A 19,555-nucleotide genomic window follows, 5' to 3' on the forward strand; every position below is an offset into this window, starting at 1 on the left:
TCAGTCACCAAGACCAAAAGACATGAAATCAGAGAGCTAGATTGCTGATTTTATGGCCTGAGTTGGTAGCTAGTCCTCCTTGAATTAACTAACTTATTCAGCAGTTATTTAGTGAGTGCTTAATATATGCTGGGCATTGTGCTAGATATCATCAATGCAGACATTTAACTCACAGTCATTGTCATTAAGGCGCTAGTGGAAGAGACGGACATAGAAGTAGAACATTAACAGGAGTCTACAAAAGTCTAATAGATGTGTACACAGGGTGTTGTGATACCTCAGAGGAGGGCTCCCTAATCCAAAGTGGGCCAGATAGGTTTTGCAGAAAATTCTTTGGAGGTGATGTGACTTCTGAGCTGAGTAAGATTTATGAGAAGTGGCATTTCCAGGGGTTGGAAATTATAGATTTAAAGGCACAGTGATATGTGATAGTATGGTCTGTTCTGTAGAGTGAGTGGTAAGACATGGTACTAAAGAAACAAGAAGGGGCCAAAAGTTGTATTTCTGAGTTCTGTTACCAACTTATATACCAAAAAATATGCTGTTTACAACTCTAAAGAATCTTGGACATTCATAATTTTTTTTCCCTCTGAAAGGATTACAGGGTTATTATTAGAAAATTCAAGATAAACTTTACATTATACAGCACTAATAGCTGCCAGTCAATAAATGATTGATAATTAATACCCAACTGACATAGGGCAGGAATGACGATTAAGCCTAATCAAACACGAATGGCTGATCGGCCTGAAAAATTTATGCAAACAAACAAAAAGTTTACATTTAACTGGATTTTTTCCTACCACTCCTTGTAGAATGCAATTTTAACTCTCTCAGGTTGGAAACACTCTGGCTTTAAAAGACACAGGAGGGCTTCCTTGGTGGCGCAGTGGTTGAGAGTCCGCCTGCCGATGCAGGGGACGCAGGTTCGTGCCCCGGTCTGGGAGGATCCCACATGCTGCGGAGCAGCTGGGTCCGTGAGCCATGGCCGCTGAGCCTGCGCGTCTGGAGCCTGTGCTCCGCGACCGGAAAGGCCACAACAGTGAGAGGCCTGCGTACCACACACACACACACACACAAAAAAGTCACAGGAGAAGGCTGCTAAATGGTTTTCTACTGGGCATTTGTTTTTATATTATGATTAGAAAATTAAGAATCAGAACTGATAAAAAGAATTATAGTTTGTAGCATTTGGAAAAGTGTCTGAGATTGGAAGTAAATTGTGCAAGTATGTTAATTGGGCTAATTGAGCGTATACTCTTGCCCAAGATACGTAACTGAAGGGAGTCAGAGTGAACCAAAGGATTTAGAAAAGATAGGCAGAATACATAATAAAGGTATGTTACAGTGTTTGAAAAATTATTTTATATTGATAAGTGTAGTAGAAGATTAAAAGTGAGTGATGTATAGGATGGAGGATCTCAGCAATTAAGCGGTTATAATAATGTCTTTTCATCTTACAGTTCCATCTCAGTATTGTTCTGTAGCATTGGTGATCCTTGTCTAGATAAAATGTGAGATATGTGCATAAAATAGGTTTAAAATTGAGTTGAAAAAAATTTGTAATTTTCTTTACTTCACTTTTAGATATGCCTTATTTATATTCCATGTGAAGTCTGTACAGTGTAAAATTAAGTGTATATTTTTACGAAGATTCTTTAATTAAATCTGTATTTCTGTGTACTGAGAAGTAATGACATGAGAAGGATAATCATCAATATTTTTTGCCTTTGAGGTGGAAAGTCTCTCTAAACAATATGAAGAAATTTACCTTAAAAACAAAGATATAGATGCAAGATTATTTCTGGATCATGATAAAACTCTTCAGGCTGATCCTACAGACAGGTATTATACATGATATATTTTTATTTGTTGATATGCTGGTTCATTTTTTAAAAAGTTAGTATAAAATTGTATTCTTTTCAATTGTCGCATAGAAGCCTTAAGTAGGAATGGTTGACGGTAACTACAGGCACCTGTGAGATATTGCGTGTTCTGTTCCAGGCCATTGCAATAAAGCAAATCACGCAAACTTTTTGGTTTCCGAGTGCATGTAAAAGTTATGTTTACAATGTACTATAGTCTGTTAAGTGTGCAATAGCATTATATCCAAAAAACAGTGTACATACCTTAATTTAGAAATACCTTATTTCTAAAAAATGATAACCATCATATGACAATGCAGAGTTTACAAACCTTCAATATGTAATAAAACACAGTATCTGTGAAGCACAGTAAAGCAAAGTGCAATAAAGTGAGATACGCCCGTAAAAAATTTTTGAATAATTGTAAGTGTGGCTAATTTTAAGTCTTCAGCATGAAATCTTTTAATATTAACTAAAAAAATATGTATATGTATACAATTTGGAAGTTAAACACAAATAAAATGTTTCAGATTTTATTTAAGTCAAAGTAAAGTTTTTGGAAGGCGTAATGTTTGAAAAACTTGAGTTTTGATATTTTTTGGTACTGAACAACCTTGCTAGTAATATCATCAACATCTAACATTCTAGAGAAAACAAACATCCAACTTTCACTTTCAAAAAAATTCTTAGTGATTGGTACACCGTTTGTTGTAAACCTAGTGGAAAGAAACCCAACTTAAAAATTATGATAAAAAAATAAAATTTTATTTCTTTAAGCAGCTTCTGGATCATCTATTTCCTATCACTTCTGTTATGTACTTAACCATTTTGTATGATGTTATGAGTCAACAGAAGGTACTTTACTGCTTTTTTGACTCATAAATCACAAATTGTAAGTCTTCAGTCTGAATAACTCTGCTTATCATTATTTAGCTTTGAAGTGCAGAGGACACCACGAAAAAGTAACTCCGATGAAGAAGTAAATGTGACTCTTCCACAGACTCCAGTTCGGTATGAATTTTCTTACTTTTGATTTTCATTATAATTATTTATTCAGTACTTTATAGTGCTTCGGGTTTATTCATTTGTTTCATTATATATTTGTATATACATGCAGCAAATATATATTGAGTGCTCTTTGTATGCCAGACATGTTACTAGTTGCTGAGGATATGATTATTAGGCATAGTTCTGTCTGTCCTTAAGGTATATAACCCAGAATGAGAATGTGTTCCATTTCAGTATATAAAGAAGAGAAAAAAAAGTATCACCATTTGCTCTGTATGTAACGTAGAAAGATTGGAGCCATTTTTTAGTGTCCTTTTCCTCACTTGCTTCCCACATCTAATCTGTTTTCAAGTCTTGTTGAGTCTACCTCCTAAGTATTTGAGTTCATCTACTGTTCCCCATTGCTACTCTTCCCACCCTTGTCCAAGATATCTCTCTCCTTCTCTTGAAATTTTTGCAGTAGCCTACTAACTGATCTTGCTGTTTCTACTCTCATGACTATTCCTCTCTCCCTATCACCAAATATATTCTCCAGAGAGCCCCCAGAATAATATTCTAGAAATGTAAATCAGATCATGCTTTTTTTTTGGCCGCAACATGTGGCTTGCAGGATCTTAGTTCCTCCACCAGGATGGAGCCCAGGCCCCGGCAGTGAAAGCCAAGTCCTAACCACTGCACTGCCATGAAATTCACTCTTTGGAGTATTTTTAAACTACTTAATTGGATGTAGCTTTGGTTGAAATGACTGTGATTATATGGTAGAAATGTTTTACCTTAGTGGTGTGCCATCCATCCATCTGTTTCTTTTCACATTTTTTCTCATACGTCTTGCTCTTCAGTGAGAACAGAACAACTGAGAACTTTATGTGGTAATGTGTGGAGAAAAGAATGCTTAAATAAATGATGAAGAACAAGTACTCAGTGAGGAAGCAGCATTTCAGACACACCTATTATCAGTCACCAAGACCAAAAGACATGAAATCAGAGAGCTAGATTGCTGTTAAGTTTGTGATTGCTTCTTACTGCAATTGAAATACAGTGCAAATTCCTTAACAGTGCCTACAAGACCTTATATGATCTAGCTTCTGTTACCTCTCCAACCTCATCTTGTTTTCCTGCTCATTATGTACTAGCCAGTTTTCTGAACTCTCCAAAATCTTCTTTTGTACTCAGTGACCTTCATATTTGCTTTTGTTTCTTCTGTTTTTTTTTTGTTTTTTTTTTTTTTTTTTGTGGTACGCAGGCCTCTCACTGTTGTGGCCTCTCCCGTTGCGGAGCACAGGCTCCGGACGCGCAGGCTCAGCGGCCATGGCTCACGGGCCCAGCCACTCCGCGGCATGTGGGACCTTCCCGGACCGGGGCACGAACCTGTGTCCCCTGCATCGGCAGGCGGACTCTCAACCACTACGCCACCAGGGAAGCCCCACTTTTGTTTCTTCTTGAAACTCTTCCTTCTTTTCTATGAATTGCCAACTACTACCCTTCTTTTAGGTTCAGCACAAATACTACTTTTTTGAGGACTTATTTCTCTCTGAAGTATTTTCCTTTATTATTCTTTCTCACAGCATCCTGTTCTATTCCTTCAAAGTATGTATCACAATTTGTAATTATAAATTCATCTGTGTGTTTGCTTGTTTTTGTCAATACCCACAATAGCCTTTAAGTCCATACCACATGGACCATGACTTTCTTGTTCACCATTTAATCATTAGGACCTAGGAGAATACTTGGTACATAGTAAAACAATCAGTAATTTTTTCAAATGACTACATAGACACATAAAAATACATTTTTGTTTAAATATGGTAAGAGACATAGGACAAGTTAATGAGATGGCACAGAAGGGACTTTATGAAGTGATATTTGAACTGAATTTTGAAACATGTAAGTTTGTGTCACAGGAGACTGACAGCATGTGCAAAGGCATGGAAGTATGAAACAACATGATGCATCTGGGGAACTATAAGCAGCTCTGTATTGATGGACTAAATGGGAAGATGAAATGGCAGGAGAGGAGGGTGGGTATTAGATCATGAAAGGCCTTATATTCCATACTCAGAAGTTTGGACTTTAGCTTGTGCAGGATATGGCCTGTTGGTATACCTGGGTGTTAAGCAGGGCTAGGATAAAATCAGACTTGAGGGCTTCCCTGGTGGCGCAGTGGTTGAGAGTCCACCTGCCGATGCAGGGGACACGGGTTCGTGCCCCGGTCCGGGAAGGTCCCACATGCCGCGGAGCGGCTGGGCCCGTGAGCCATGGCCGCTGAGCCTGCGTGTCTGGAGCCTGTGCTCCGCAACGGGAGAGGCCACAACAGTGAGAGGCCCACGTACCGCAAAAAAAAAAAAAAAAAAAAAAAAATCAGACTTGATTTGTGAAAGTTTACATGGTAGTAGTTTGTGAAGAGATGGACTGAGAAGGGCGTGGTGAGAAATAGAGAGACCTGTCAGTCTGTCACAGTGGTTAGGCAAATTAGGACAACCTGAGGAGTTTTTTTTTTTTTTCAAAGTATATATGCCTAGACCCTGCTGCCATAGACATAGTCAAAATCTCAAAATGCTCTATTGCAGTAATCCAGTTGAGAGATGCTGAAGATCTGAACCAAGAGATAGGCAGTTGGAGTGAAAGAGCAAGAACAGGTTTGATAAATAGTTGATGAATTCATATGTAGAATATTATTCTTAAGGCATTTATGGGATATGAAGAAGATAATGTAGTAAGTAGTAGGATATAAGGATCTTATGGATTTGGGAATCATCAGGGAGAGTTAATTCAGAAAAACAGGGTCGGTGGGGTGGTGTGATGAATTGGGAGTTTGGGATTGACATGTATACACTGATGTGTATAAAATGGATGACTAATAAGAACCTGCAGTATAAAAAAATAAATAAAATTAAAAAAAAAAACCATAATGAGGTTGCCTGAAGTGAGGGTGCATAATAGCAATAACGGTTGGCTAAAGGCTGAACCCTAAAGAATGCTAGCATTTAAGGACGACATAGAAGTTAGATTAAAGAGAATGAGAGGTGTGATTGGGGAGGCCAGAGAATGAAGCCAAAGAAGCCAAGGGAGGACGGGAGTTTCAGAAGAGAGCAAGTGTTTAAGAGTGTCAAATACCTCAAGAAAATCAAGTATCAGAACAAATAAAAAATCTCTTTTGGTTTTAGCAGTTGGTCACTTATGGCTTTAGTCATTGTGGCTTAAGTAGATTAGTACATGTACACGTCATAGAAGCAATATATTTAAAAGTTGAGGAAGAGTAGATATCAGTTTAGAGAGGCTTGACTGAGAACACTGAACATGTTTTTGTTTGTTTGTTTGTTTTTTTGCTGTACATGGGCCTTTCACTGTCGTGGCCTCTCCCGTTGTGGAGCACAGGCCCCGGACGCACAGGCTGAGCCGCCATGGCTCACGGGCCCAGCCGCTCCGCGGCATGTGGGATCCTCCCAGACTGGGGCACGAACCCGTGTCCCCTGCATCGGCAGGCGGACTCTCAACCATTGCGCCACCAGGGAAGCCCCTGAACATGTTTTATTAAATAATATTTAAAGACCCTTTTGGCTATAAACATTCTACAGTTTTTTGCATCATTAAACAGTGCCTACAGAGTAGCAATGAACTGCTACTCCAAAATTGGAACATTAATATTTACCATGTACCATACACAGACACGTGCGCGCGCGCACACACACACACACACACACACACACACACACTTATATAATTAAAGAGATCTTAAAGAGATTGACCTACATTTATGTTTTAGTGATGATGACTTCTAAAATTATGTATGCTTTCATCTTGAAGGTCTCTGTAAAGGACAGTCACTTGGTTATCTACTTGAGTTACTAAATATCTTACTGTCTTTATTTGAAAAATTTTAATATTTAATTGTAATAATGTTTTCTTAAAATATTACCATTTTGATGCCAGTTTATGTTTTATCCTTAAAATAATGTCATTACTTTTTCATCAATTGTTTTGTTGATATTTAGTTCTGTTAGTAAATAAGCATATCAGTTCTTTAATTATAAACTTACTGATGATCGACATATGCTTTCTTAAAGATTTAAGTAAAATGTAATTCCTCATAAACAGCAGTACACTAAGGCTTTTATAAAGTCTTATTTCAGAGAACTTCTTAAAGATAAACAGGAGACAATGAGATTGAAGATATGTGTAACTTATGAAATAGATACTTATCATTTTTTCTTTTTATTCCTTCATTGCTTAACAATTCTTCCTATTTTTTTCTAGGACTGTCATGAATACTATCCAGCAATTAATGATGATCTTAAATTCAGCAAGTGATCAACCGTCAGAAAATCTGATTTCCTATTTTAATGTAAGCCATATATGAAACATTATTTATTATGATATTTTGGCAAATAAATTTGAAATTAAAAGTTAAAATACTGAGTGTTTTTTTAAACACCCATTTCCCAACCAACATGTAGTTGTCTATTATCTCATTTCTTGCTTTTTTTTTTCAATTTTTTTTTTAAAAATTTTTATTTTTGGCTGTGTTGGGTCTTTGTTGCTGCACGCGGGCTTTCCTCTGGTTGCGGCGAGCGGGGGCTACTCTTCGTTGCGGTGCGTGGGCTTCTCATTGAGGTGGCTTCTCTTGTTGCAGAGCACGGGCTCTAGGCGTGCGGGCTTCAGTAGTTGTGGCACACGGGCTCAGTAGTCGTGGCTCGTGGGCTCTAGAGTGCAGGCTCAGTAGTTGTGGCACACGGGCTTAGTTGCTCCGCAGCATGTGGGATCTTCCCAGACCAGGGCTTGAACCCGTGTCCCGTGCCTTGGCAGGCGGATTCTTAACCACTGCGCCACCAGGGAAGCCCTCTTGCTTTTTTTAACTCTCCAAATTAGATATTATTAGTAGTGTTGTTTTATTTAGACAGTGTTATTTTTAGATTTTCTCATATTTACTTTTTGTGTTGCTCACCATTCTTTTTTACAACTTAGACCTCACTTTCATAATTATTTTCTTCTTTCTTCAGATACATCTTTTAATCATTCCTTTAGTGGGGGTTAGTTTGGGATGAACTTACAAGCTTTTTGTTTTGTTTTTTGTCTTAAAATATCTTTACTCTTGGACTTCCTTGGTGGTCCAGTGGTAAAGACTCTGCTCTCCCAGTGCGGGGGCCCGGGTTCGATCCCTGATCAGGAAACTAAGATCTCACATGCCACAACTAAGACCTGGCACAGCCAAATAAATTACATACATACATACATAAATTTTTAAAAAAATATCTTCACTCTTACTTTTTGTAAGGTAGCATACCTGGATCTTCAATTCTAGGCTGACCTTTACTTTCTCTTAGTAGTTTGAAGATATTACTTCACTATTTCCTGGCTCTCGTTGCTACTAAGATGTTTTCTGTCAGTCCATCTGTTGTTCCCTTATAGTTTATCTTTTCTCTCTGGCTCTTTTAAGATATTTTCTTTGAATGTGACATTAGACAGGATTTAACATTTGCCATATCTCTACGGTCTTTTTTATTTAGCCCACTTTCATGTACATTTCTTGAGTGGCCCTGTGTGCATTGCAGTTTGCAACTCCTGATGGACCCTGAGTTTGATATCTGAAGGACCCCTGCTAGCCTTCCTCCTCTCAAAAAAGGGAGAGAGGAAGAGAGAGAATGAAAACTAGTGTCTATATTCCTTGTTTGCTCCTTTACTCCTTTAAAATCAAGTGAGGCTTGGGAGCCACTGAAATGCTTATCTGTGGCAGTTGGATGAGGCTAGGAGACTTACTAAAATTTGGCTTATCCAGTAAGTGCTTTGTGTGGTTAACATTCCATTTAATATCATAAGCTGCCTGTGGTTTTGTCATATTCTTTGTTGTCTTGTTTATATTTCCACCCCCCAAGAATTAACAGAGTATTTTCTGTCATCATATTCATAATTGTGTTGGCTCAAAACTGATTTTGTTTGTCCAATTTGCATAAAGTTGCTTTTATTTGTGGCTTATCTGTAGCACAAGAGTATTTCCCAAACATAGCTACCCAGTTACTTAGAACTTTTAGAAGGGATGATGGTAGAAGTAAAAAGAATGATAATCTCTCTCTTCTTAAATATTGTTTTTAATATTTCCTCCAACATTTGGAGTATGTAGGAAGTCTTTTTTATTTTAAACTACTTCAGTTGGGTAGAAAATTCTGCCTCAAAGACATTTTCCAGAGCTCAGTTTAAAGCTTAACATTAAATGAAGCGCAACAGTTTAACTGCAAAGTTTTATGTACACTACAAATGGCCTATCTCAGAGTGGGCATATCTTGAAGACCATTAAGTTTTTCTTTGAATTTGCTTCTTTATTAGTTCAGGTGTCTTCATTTTAAAAATTAATGCCATCTTTTCTTCTGTGTGTAAGTAAAATCTTAGAAGCTATAGACATTTTTTTCTTCCAGTTGTATTGAGATATGCTTGATGTATAGCTCTATAAGTTTAAGGTATACAGCATAATGGGTTGACCTACATACATCATGAAATTATCATCACAATAAGTTGAGTGAACATCCATTATCTCATTTGGATACACAGTAACAGAAATAGAAAAAAAATTTTTTTCCTTGTGAAGAGAACCCTCAGGATTTACTCCCAACAACTTTCATGTATAACATACAGCAGTGTTAATTATATTAATCATGTTGTACATTACATCCCTAGTACTTATTTACCTTATAAATGGAAGTTTGTACCTTTTGACTGCCTTCATTCAGTTCCCCCTTCCCCTACCCACCCCCCGCCTCTAGTAACTACAAATTTGATCTTTTTTCTATGAGTTTGTTTGTTTCTTTTTGAAGTATAATTGACCTACAACACTGGGTTAGTTTCTGGTGCACAGTATAGTGATTCGATATCTCTGTACATCTCAAAATGATCACCACGGTAAGTCTAGTTACCATTTGTCTCTGTACAGAGATATTATATAATTATTGACTGTATTCCCTACACTGTACATTTCATACCTGTGACTCATTTATTTTGTAATTAGAAGTTGGTACCCCTTAATCTCCCTCATCTGTTTCTCTCTTTCCCCACATCCCTCGCTTCTGGCAACCACCTGTTTGTTCTTTGTCTCTATGACTCTGTTTCTATTTTGTTGTGTTTGTTCATTTGTTTTTTTTTTTTTAGATTTCATATATAAGTGAAATCATACAGTATTTGCTTTCTTTGTCTGATCTACTTCACTTAGCATAATACTCTCTAGGTCCATTCTTGTTGTTGTCACAAATGGCAAAATTTGTTTTTTCTTTATGGCCAAGTAATATTCCATTGTATATATATACCACATCTTTATCTATTCATCTATCAATGGGCACCTAGGTTGTTTCTATTCTTGGCTATTGTAAATAATGCTACAATGAACATAGGGGTGCATATCTTTTCAAATTAAGTGTTTTCATTTTCTTCAGATAAATACCCAAAAGTGGAATTGCTGGATTGTATGGTAGTTCTGGTTTTAATTTTTTGATGAGCCTCCAAACTGTTTTCCACAGTGGCTGCACCAATTTACATTCCCACCAACAGCACATGAGGGTTCCCTTTTCTCCATACCCTCGCCAACACTTGTTATTTGTTCTCTTTTTGATAATAGCCATTAGACAGACGTGAGGTGATATCTCATAATGGTTTTGATTTGCATTTCTCTGATGATTAGTGATGTTGAGCATCTCATGTGACTGCTAGCCATCTGTATGTCTTCTTTGGAAAGATGTGTATTCATTTCTTGTGCCCATTTTTTTAATCAGCTAGTTTGTTTTTTTGGTGTTGAGTTGTATGCGTTCTTTGTATGTTTGGATATTAACCCTTTATCAGATATATCGTTTGCAAATATCTTCTCCCATCCAGTAGGTGGCCTTTTCTTTTTGTTGATAGTTTCCTTCACTGTGCAGAAACATTTTGGTTTGAAATAGTCCCACTTGTTTATTTTGCTTTTGCTGCCTTTTCTTCCAGAGTCAATTCCAAAATACCATCTCCAAGACTAATGACAAGGAGCTTACCACCCATGTTTTCTTCTAAGAGTTTCATGGTTTCAGGTCTTATGTTCAAGTCTTTAACCCATTTTGAGTTAATTTTTGTGTGTGGTGTAAGACAGTGGTATAATTTCATTTTTTTGAAACTGGCTTTCCAGTTTTACCAACACATTTATTGAAGAGACTGTCCTTTTCTTACTGTGTATTCTTGGCTCTTTTGTGGTGAATTAATTGATCATGTGCATGGGTTTATTTTTGGGCTCTCTATTCTGTTCCATTGATCTCTGTTTTTTTGTTTTTGTTTTTGTTTTCGTTTTGCGGTACACGGGCCTCTCACTGTTGTGGCCTCTCCCGTTGTGGAGCACAGGCTCTGGATGCGCAGGCTCAGCTGCCATGGCTCACGGGCCCAGCTGCTCCGCGGCACGTGGGATCCTCCTGGACTGGGGCACAAACCCGCGTCCCCTGCATCAGCAGGCGGACTCTCAACCACTGTGCCACCAGGGAAGCCCTGATCTCTGTTTTTATATCAATAACAAACTGTTTTGATTACTGTAGCTTTATAATATAGTTTTATGCCTCCAGCTTTGTTCTTCTTTCTCAGGATTGCTTTGGCTATTTGGGGTCTTTTGTGGTTCTGCACACAGTTTTGAATTGTTTGTTCTATTTCTGTGTAAATACCTTGGAATTTTGACAAGAAGTTTATTGAATTTGTATATTGCTTTGGGTAGTATGGGCATTTTAACAATATTAATTCTTCCACTCCATGAGCATGCAGTAGCTTTGCATTTATGTGTGTCTTTTAACGTTTCTTTCATTAGGGTCTTAAGTTTTCATTGTACAGATCTTTCACCTTCTTGGTTAAATTTATTCTGGATACAACTGTACATGTGATTGTTTTCTTAATTTCTCTTTCTGATAGTGTGTTATTAGTGTATAGAAATACAACTGATTTCTGTATGTTGATTTTGTATCCTGCAACTTTACTGATTTTTTTTATTAGTTCTAACAGGTTTTTTGTGGAGTCCTTAAGGTTTTCTATATATAATATCATGTCATCTGAAAATAATGACAGTTTTACCTCCTTTCCAATTTGGATGCCTTTTATTTCTTTTTCTTGCCTAACTGCTCTAAGAGTTCCAATACTATGGAATAAAAGTGGCAAGAGTGGGCATCCTTGTGTTGTTCTTGACCTTAGAGGAAAAGCTTTCAGCTTTTCACTGTTGAGTATGATGTTAGCTGTGGGCTTGTCGTGTATGGCCTTTATTATGTTGAGGTACATTCCCTCCATACTCACTTTGTTAAGAGTTTTTATCATAAATTGATGTTGAATTTTGTCAAATGCTTTTTCTGCGTCTGTTGAGACGATCACATAATTTTAATCTTTTATTTTGTTAATATGGCATATCATTGATTGATTTGCAGATATGGAACCATCACTGGGATAAATCCCACTTGATCATGGTATAAGATCCTTTCAAGAATATTAATGTATTCTTGAATTGGGTTTGCTGATATTTTGTTAAGGATTTTTGCATTTGTATTCAGGAGGGATATTGGCCTATAATTTACTTTCCTTGTGGTGTCCTTGTTTTGGTATCAGGACAGTGCTGGCCTCATAAAATGAGTTTGGGAGTGTTTCCTCATCTTCTGTTTTTTTGGAATAGTTTGAGAAGGATTTGTAGTAATTCTTCTTTGAATGTTTGATAGAATTCACCAGTGAAACCATCTGGTTCTGGACTTCTATTTATTGGGAGGCTTTTGGTTACCTATTCTTTCTTCTTACTAGTAATTAGTCTTTTCAGATTTTCTGTTCCTTATGATTCAACCTTAGAAGGTTGTATGTTTCTAGGAATTTATCCATTTGTTCAAGGTTGTCCAGTTTGTTGGCATTCAGTTGTTCATAGTAGTCTCTTATGATCATTTGTATTCCTGTGGTATCAATTGTAATATCTGTGAGGCTGTTTTTGATGGATAATGGAAAGGGCTAACAAATCTGTTCTTCCCTAACTTGCCAGCAGAAAATTTAGATAATAGAGTTTTTTAGTTGTACTCTAGTATTTTTGGTCCCTATTATCCCAGAATGGAATCCTTTATGTCCCTCATATTTTCAGTAGTTGTATTTACCTAGTTTATTGTGGAAGTGTTTCCACAGTATAAACAATTGAGAGTGATAAGTCATGTGGTATAGAACAGAAAATGCTAATTCTCTGATTAAACAGTATCCTCAATGTTAATTCATGTTTTTCCTTCTTAAAGAATTGCACAGTGAATCCAAAGGAAAGCATCCTGAAAAGAGTGAAGGATATTGGGTACATCTTTAAAGAGAAATTTGCTAAAGCTGTGGGACAGGGATGTATGGAAATTGGATCACAGGTAACTTGAGTTCATTTTGATTAGTGCCACTATATAGTAAATAATTTCAAATGCAACATCTGTCCCAGTTGTATAAATGCTGTAATAGTATCTGTCCAATAGTATAAAATATTGGCAGATACCATATCCCAGCTGCTTGTGTATGCTGCTGTTTATGGAAAGCTTTATGGGACAGCTCCCCTCACTCCATTACAGAAACCAAAAGTAAACGTGCAGAAAATTTTAGAAGGATTGTAGAAAATTTAAAAAATACAGTAAGAAAAAAATCAAAATCTTGCTAACATTAAGTTTTTGGTGTATATTCTTTAACTTTTACATATATGAATATTCATGTATGCATATACTTATACAAATGGAATCATATTATACATGCCATTTATCAGTGATATTATTAAATGATGTTGTTTTTACTATTGCTATTATTATTTCAGAAAATCTAAAACTAATAAATGGTAAGCCAGTGGGCTCTGGATCAGAGCCCTGGGTTTATGTCTGGTTCTATCATATATGAGCTGTCATCTAACTTCTCTGAGATTCAGGTTTCTATATTTGCTCTGCTTTTCTCTGTGGCATTAATGGGTAATATATAAAATATATTTGAAAACTGTAATCTACTATACACATTTATTTCGGTGTAGTGAGGTTATATTTTGATTCCATCTGTGTTTTAAACCATTATATTTAAAAGTTCTTTTTGGTTATATATGAAATTTGTACTCATAATTTGGAATGAAGGATTTTGGTGTGTGTTTGTGTGTGTGTGTGTGTGTTTATCTAAAATTTGACTGTTCTTTGGACTAATGAAAACTAGTTGTTTGATAACTTTTTGCTTATAAGATCAGGTAGGTCTGATTTTTGCCTTTGACCAGTTTTATGGAAAGAGACTATTATCTTAATCCTGGAGAGCTATCTTGAAAATACGTGTTCTAGGTCACAAGAAGTATTACATTAGTATGTAAAATGGTTAAAATAGTACCAGGTATGTAATATATTCTTAGTACACATATATCTGTTGAATGATGTAGACTGAAGTGGAATGATAGGAAACCAACTACTGGACCCCTCCTCTTGAAAATTTATCAGGAATGTTAAAACCATCATTTTATACTTAAATCTTGAGTTTTAGACAAGCAAGCTTTTGTGATCTCTTGGTAGCCATATTCCTAAGAAGGGTCAGGAATGTGTCTCAAGAGAAAACTTTTTAAAAATTAGTAATTGTTATGTTTTTCTAAAATAGTGGGATCTAATTTTTTTTCTTTCTTTGTAGCGATACAAACTTGGAGTCCGATTGTATTACCGAGTAATGGAATCCATGCTTAAATCAGTAAGTTTAAAAGAATATAATAGAAAAAAAATTAATGCTGACACAAAGAAGCCTTCAGTTAATTTTTTTTTGACCTGTTTTAGGAAGAAGAACGATTATCCATTCAAAATTTTAGGTAAATTTTTGTTTTAGTAAAACAATTTCTTCTTTTTTTAAAAGTAAATGTTACAAAATCATTCTTTTTTTTCCTTTAGCAAACTCCTGAATGACAACATCTTTCATATGTCTTTGTTGGCATGCGCTCTTGAGGTTGTAATGGCTACATATAGCAGTAAGTTAAATTTTAGTAAATAAACATTTTAGTTCAATTTAAAGTTAAAAAAAACTTACCTAATGTGTGGTATAGGTTTTTGTGGTGGGCGGAATGGAGAAGTTAAAGAGTTAAGGAGAAGAAATGCATATTTTAGATCAGTATATACTGAAGAATGTAATTGGTCACCGTAATGTGGTCACCATAAAGTGGTTTATTAACCTGAATTATTTCATGTCATCTTGGGAATAGTTTCACTAGACTCCTATTCTGGACTATCCTGAATCCAGGAAATGTACCTATTGAAACCCCTTCAAAGACTTATGAGACTGTAAAATGCCTGAGGACTACTACTGAGCAGATTCCACTGATATGGAAGCTACATATATATTCTGTGGTTATGAGACGAAAGGTTGGAGCTAGAATCCACCAGATAAAGAGAACAGAGGCCACCAATAGTGTTTTTTTTTTTAAATATAATTTTAAACACGTATTATTTTGCAAATAATGTTGCAAATGTCCAAAAAAAGTTTTGTTTGCAAAAAAACAACAGAAGAAAATTTATCTAAGGATACAAATATATAATAAAAGAGGAACTTAAATTAGTAAACAAATATGGACAACTGTGAATCCTCATTTATAACCAAGAAATGCATAATTAAAACATATTTACTAACCAGTCAAATTGTCAAAATCGTAAAGAATCACTTCCTCTCTTAATCGAGGATTAATGAGACAGTTAAAATGGATATGCTAATGCATTGCTGGTTAGATGTTAAACGTGTCCCGGATACAAGTTTAGGGTGTTTAAACCTTTGAAAATTTGATATAAGCTGTGAGGCTTCTATCCAGGAAAGACATATATATGCACATACACTCAAACTTTGGAAGCCTATTTCCTAGGAGTCTGTGGACCCCAGAATAAAAAATTATGTTCTAAATAAAAGTTTTTGTTTAGCCTTTCTACTGTGTTTTAATTTTTTGTTTGATAAAACCTTCAAACCAAAAAATATGTCATTCAAGGCTTAACATTTCATACCTAAGTTACGTTTTTCTTTCATTTTTAGGAAGTTCATCTCAGAATCTGGATACTGGAACAGATTTGTCCTTCCCTTGGATTCTGAATGTACTTAATTTAAAAGCTTTTGATTTTTACAAAGTGATTGAAAGTTTTATCAAAGCAGAAGCCAACTTGACCAGAGAAATGATTAAACATTTAGAACGATGTGAACATCGAATCATGGAATCCCTTGCATGGCTCTCAGTAAGTAACTAGCTAAAATAGTTAAAGATACTCATATGCATATGGATAACAGTTATCTGCTAGTGAGAGGTATTTGTTAACATTTACCTCAAGAACAAATATGAAATTTTTTTTTTTTTTACAAATATGAAATTTAATGAATAATGTTGTTTCAGTGTATAGCCCAAGAAGCAAGTGGAATATTAGAATGGAGTTTTCTTTGAGCTCCCCAGATTGTCTGATACAGGGATTTATTTATGAATAGCTTTTCTTAAAGCTTGGCACTTCAAAACAAAGCAGAATTCTTTAAAGTATTTGGGAACTTTATTTAAAATAGAGGTGTCATGTATGAAAATTTAAATGTCTGCTCTTAAAATTTCAACAAAATGATGAAAAAATTGAGATTATGCTATTGATATGATTTAAAAATACAGATTTTTATTTTATCTGATTTTTTTTGTCCCATTGTTAAAGGTAATCCAAAAATCTACACAATTATAGTTATTGTTTATAGCATTATGAAGGCACAAAGCATATTCTCTAGGTAGTCTATTTATAGCATATAACCTATTGATAAGGCTTTATTTTAGTAAAGGTGACATTTCCTATGTAGTAATAGTAAAATATTTATATGGAGTTCTTCTGTTATGCTCTTTAAATCTTCATAGTTGGGTAATACTTTGTTAAGCATCAGGTTTGTAGATTAATATAGAGTTGGTTTCTTCTGAAATTGTTGCATATGCTAAGCATATATCTTTTCATTTTTATCAGTATATAGAAATGGCAATAGAAAAATTAAGACTTTAGTTATATTAGAATCCTAATCTGTACATGTAAACCAAGTTTTACTTTTTTGATATTTTAAAAATGTAATGGCTAAGAGTAACTTGTTTCTTAGTGCTTTTCTTGTATTGCTGTATAGACAGAGTGGATAGAAAAGGAGAGAAGTATGGGAAGTTGATAGAAAGACACTATTGCTAAGATTGAATTGGGTAACTCCTTTATACAGGAGCTTCCACTGTAGAAGAAAAGGAGTGGTTAGGAGAAAACTCTCAGAATCCGGGGGTTAAATGAAAGTAGCAAAAATAAATAAATAGATCAATAAATGAAACAAGCAGATAGAGTACTTTTCAGAGGCTGTTGTGCCCTCTCTTCCTAGAAATTGAAATCAAGACATCACCGTATCATCTGAAAGTGACTATTCTCATTCTTTTAGAGAACTACTTTTATTTCCATCAGCACACATCTGCTGTATGCCTTGCATTGAGATAGACATTGTGAGGATATAGAAAAGACATGAGCTCTGAAAGTTGTGGAGGAAATAGTAGAAATGTATGGTTTAACAACTGCTTGTGCTCAAGCCTGTTTAGTTCAGTTACTGGTGTTCTAGGATTCAAAACAATATTCCTTTATTTTTGAGAATTTTTGGAGAAAAAGTGACATGCACAAAGTCTGGAAAAGGGTATAATTTTTTAATAATATGATGATGTGGAAGTCATAATAAGCCTCTGAATTTAAATTCTAAGTGTGGTATTTCTAGGGGATGAAATTATAGATGATTTTTAATGTTTGGATTTTTAAAAAATCAACACATACTACTGTTTTAATTGTAAAGAATGGAGTGGTAGTGGGTAACTGTGAAGATAAGTCATCCTACACAAACACAATATGTGAATTTTTCCTGTGAGAATAATTGACATTTTAGAGAAGAGACATACTGTAGATCTATTTGAGCTTTCACAGGCTTTAGGATTTTTTTCTTTATTGAAGTATAACATATATACAGAAAAGTATATATCACAAGTTGTAGTTCAAAGGATTTTTTACAAATTAAATATACCCGCATTACCAACATATACAATAGATCAAGAATCAGAGCAATGGAACACACCCATGATAATCAAAATCCAGATCAAGAATCAGAGCAAACTTTCATGGTTTTTTTATTCTGTATTATAATGAGTCTCTCATTAAACTGTAGTGATCTATAAGAACATATTCAGTGTTGTTTACCTAGGGAAACATCAAGTGATATTATTACTTACTTTTACCTGTTGATAATTTAATGAAAGAAAGAACATCATTGTATTTTTAATGGTTGCATAGGGAAAGGGTTCAGTATCTTTACTTCACAATCTTGAGAAATAATAAATCAAGAACAGAATAACTATAAGAAGGAATAAGCACACTTCTGTTTCTTTTGATCCCAGAGAGATTAACAGGCAATATATGAATGTAAAATGCTAAACAATCTATTGAAAAACCTAGTGAAATCTTGTTCTCTGGAAATTTGGAAGATTAGAGGTGGTTTAAAATGAACCATACCTAGGGCTTCCCTGGTGGTGCAGTGGTTGGGGGTCCGCCTGCCGATGCAGGGGACGCGGGTTCGTGCCCCGGTCCGGGAAGATCCCGCATGCCACGGAGCCGCTGGGCCCGTGAGCCATGGCCGCTGAGCCTGCACGTCCGGAGCCTGTGCTCCACAACGGGAGAGGCCGCAGCAGTGAGAGGCCCTCGTACCGCCAAAAAAAACAAAAACAAACAAACAAAAAATGAACCATACCTAAGCGTTAGATTGAATGACTTCCGGATGTTTAGACCTCTTAAATCTGCTAAGCAGTTTATAATGCCAGCAGATGAGGTGAGATTTGGATACTTTACTTTCAGTATATTCAAACTGTATCCGATGTTTTTGGTAAAATCTTTGTAAACTGAAGTAGACCAGGTACTTTATTCTCTAAATGGTCTTTTTTGTGGGCAACTGTGGACTTTCCCTGTTGACCTCCCCACATCTCTTGCTGCCTTAATACTATTTCTCTCACAGCCACCTGAGAAATTTTTTCATAAATGCAGAACAAATCTCATTATGCTAATTCCTCAAATAAAAACCTTTTGTAGGGGACCTGTGCCTCTGGTAATATTAAAGATAGAATCCTGAGGAGCGTCAACATTTAAGGGATAGACAGAAAAGAGAAGCCTATAAAAGAGATTGAGGCATCTGATGTTCCTCCTCAGAGACTGGAGGAGTATCAGAAGTGGTGTCATACTCGCTCTCTCAAAGAGAGGGTACTGAAAGGTCTGAGTGAGTGCTTGCTGTTTCAGATACTGTAGGAGCAGTCAGTAAGAACTGAAGAGTGTTCATTAGTTTCAGCAATAAGGAAGCCACTGGTGAAGGTAGCGAGGACTGTTCCAAGAAGTGGTGGGGGCAGGAGTAGATTGCAGTGGAATTTGGATGAGATGTGAGAGAGAGATAAAGTGGAGACAGTCATCATAGATAGCTTTCATCAGTCTTGTCTGAGAAGGGAAGTAAACGTATAGCTGGAGGTATGTGAGGTGGAGGGAAGATTAGTTTTTAAGATGGGAAAGGAAGGATTAAATGTTGACAGAAAAGAGCCATTAGAAATGTTATGTATTGCTGGATGACACATTAGTGGCTTAAAACAATCATTTTATTTTGCTCATGATTCTGTGGGTCAGGGATTTGGGAAGAGCTTGACTGGGCACTTCATCCCTGACCAT

At 35.9% G+C, this 19,555-nt stretch overlaps 1 protein-coding gene across 3 annotated transcripts in view; it reads left to right on the top strand.

The window, feature by feature from the left end:
- The window catches only part of RB1 (RB transcriptional corepressor 1), a 135,901-nt gene that overhangs the window by 51,087 nt on the left and 65,259 nt on the right, over nucleotides 1-19,555 (top strand). For all 3 annotated transcript variants that reach the window (XM_029210037.1, XM_029210036.1, XM_029210035.1), the window contains exons 10-17: nucleotides 1,736-1,845; nucleotides 2,799-2,876; nucleotides 7,128-7,215; nucleotides 13,106-13,222; nucleotides 14,490-14,546; nucleotides 14,630-14,661; nucleotides 14,741-14,817; nucleotides 15,864-16,060. In XM_029210037.1, coding sequence (XP_029065870.1) covers nucleotides 1,736-1,845; nucleotides 2,799-2,876; nucleotides 7,128-7,215; nucleotides 13,106-13,222; nucleotides 14,490-14,546; nucleotides 14,630-14,661; nucleotides 14,741-14,817; nucleotides 15,864-16,060 — 756 coding nt within the window. The remainder of the gene's footprint in view (nucleotides 1-1,735; nucleotides 1,846-2,798; nucleotides 2,877-7,127; nucleotides 7,216-13,105; nucleotides 13,223-14,489; nucleotides 14,547-14,629; nucleotides 14,662-14,740; nucleotides 14,818-15,863; nucleotides 16,061-19,555) is intronic.

Source organism: Monodon monoceros, unplaced genomic scaffold, assembly GCF_005190385.1.
Source record: "Monodon monoceros isolate NGI ecotype Baffin Bay Population unplaced genomic scaffold, NGI_Narwhal_1 Super_Scaffold_8, whole genome shotgun sequence".
Classification (NCBI taxonomy): Eukaryota; Metazoa; Chordata; class Mammalia; order Artiodactyla; family Monodontidae; genus Monodon; species Monodon monoceros.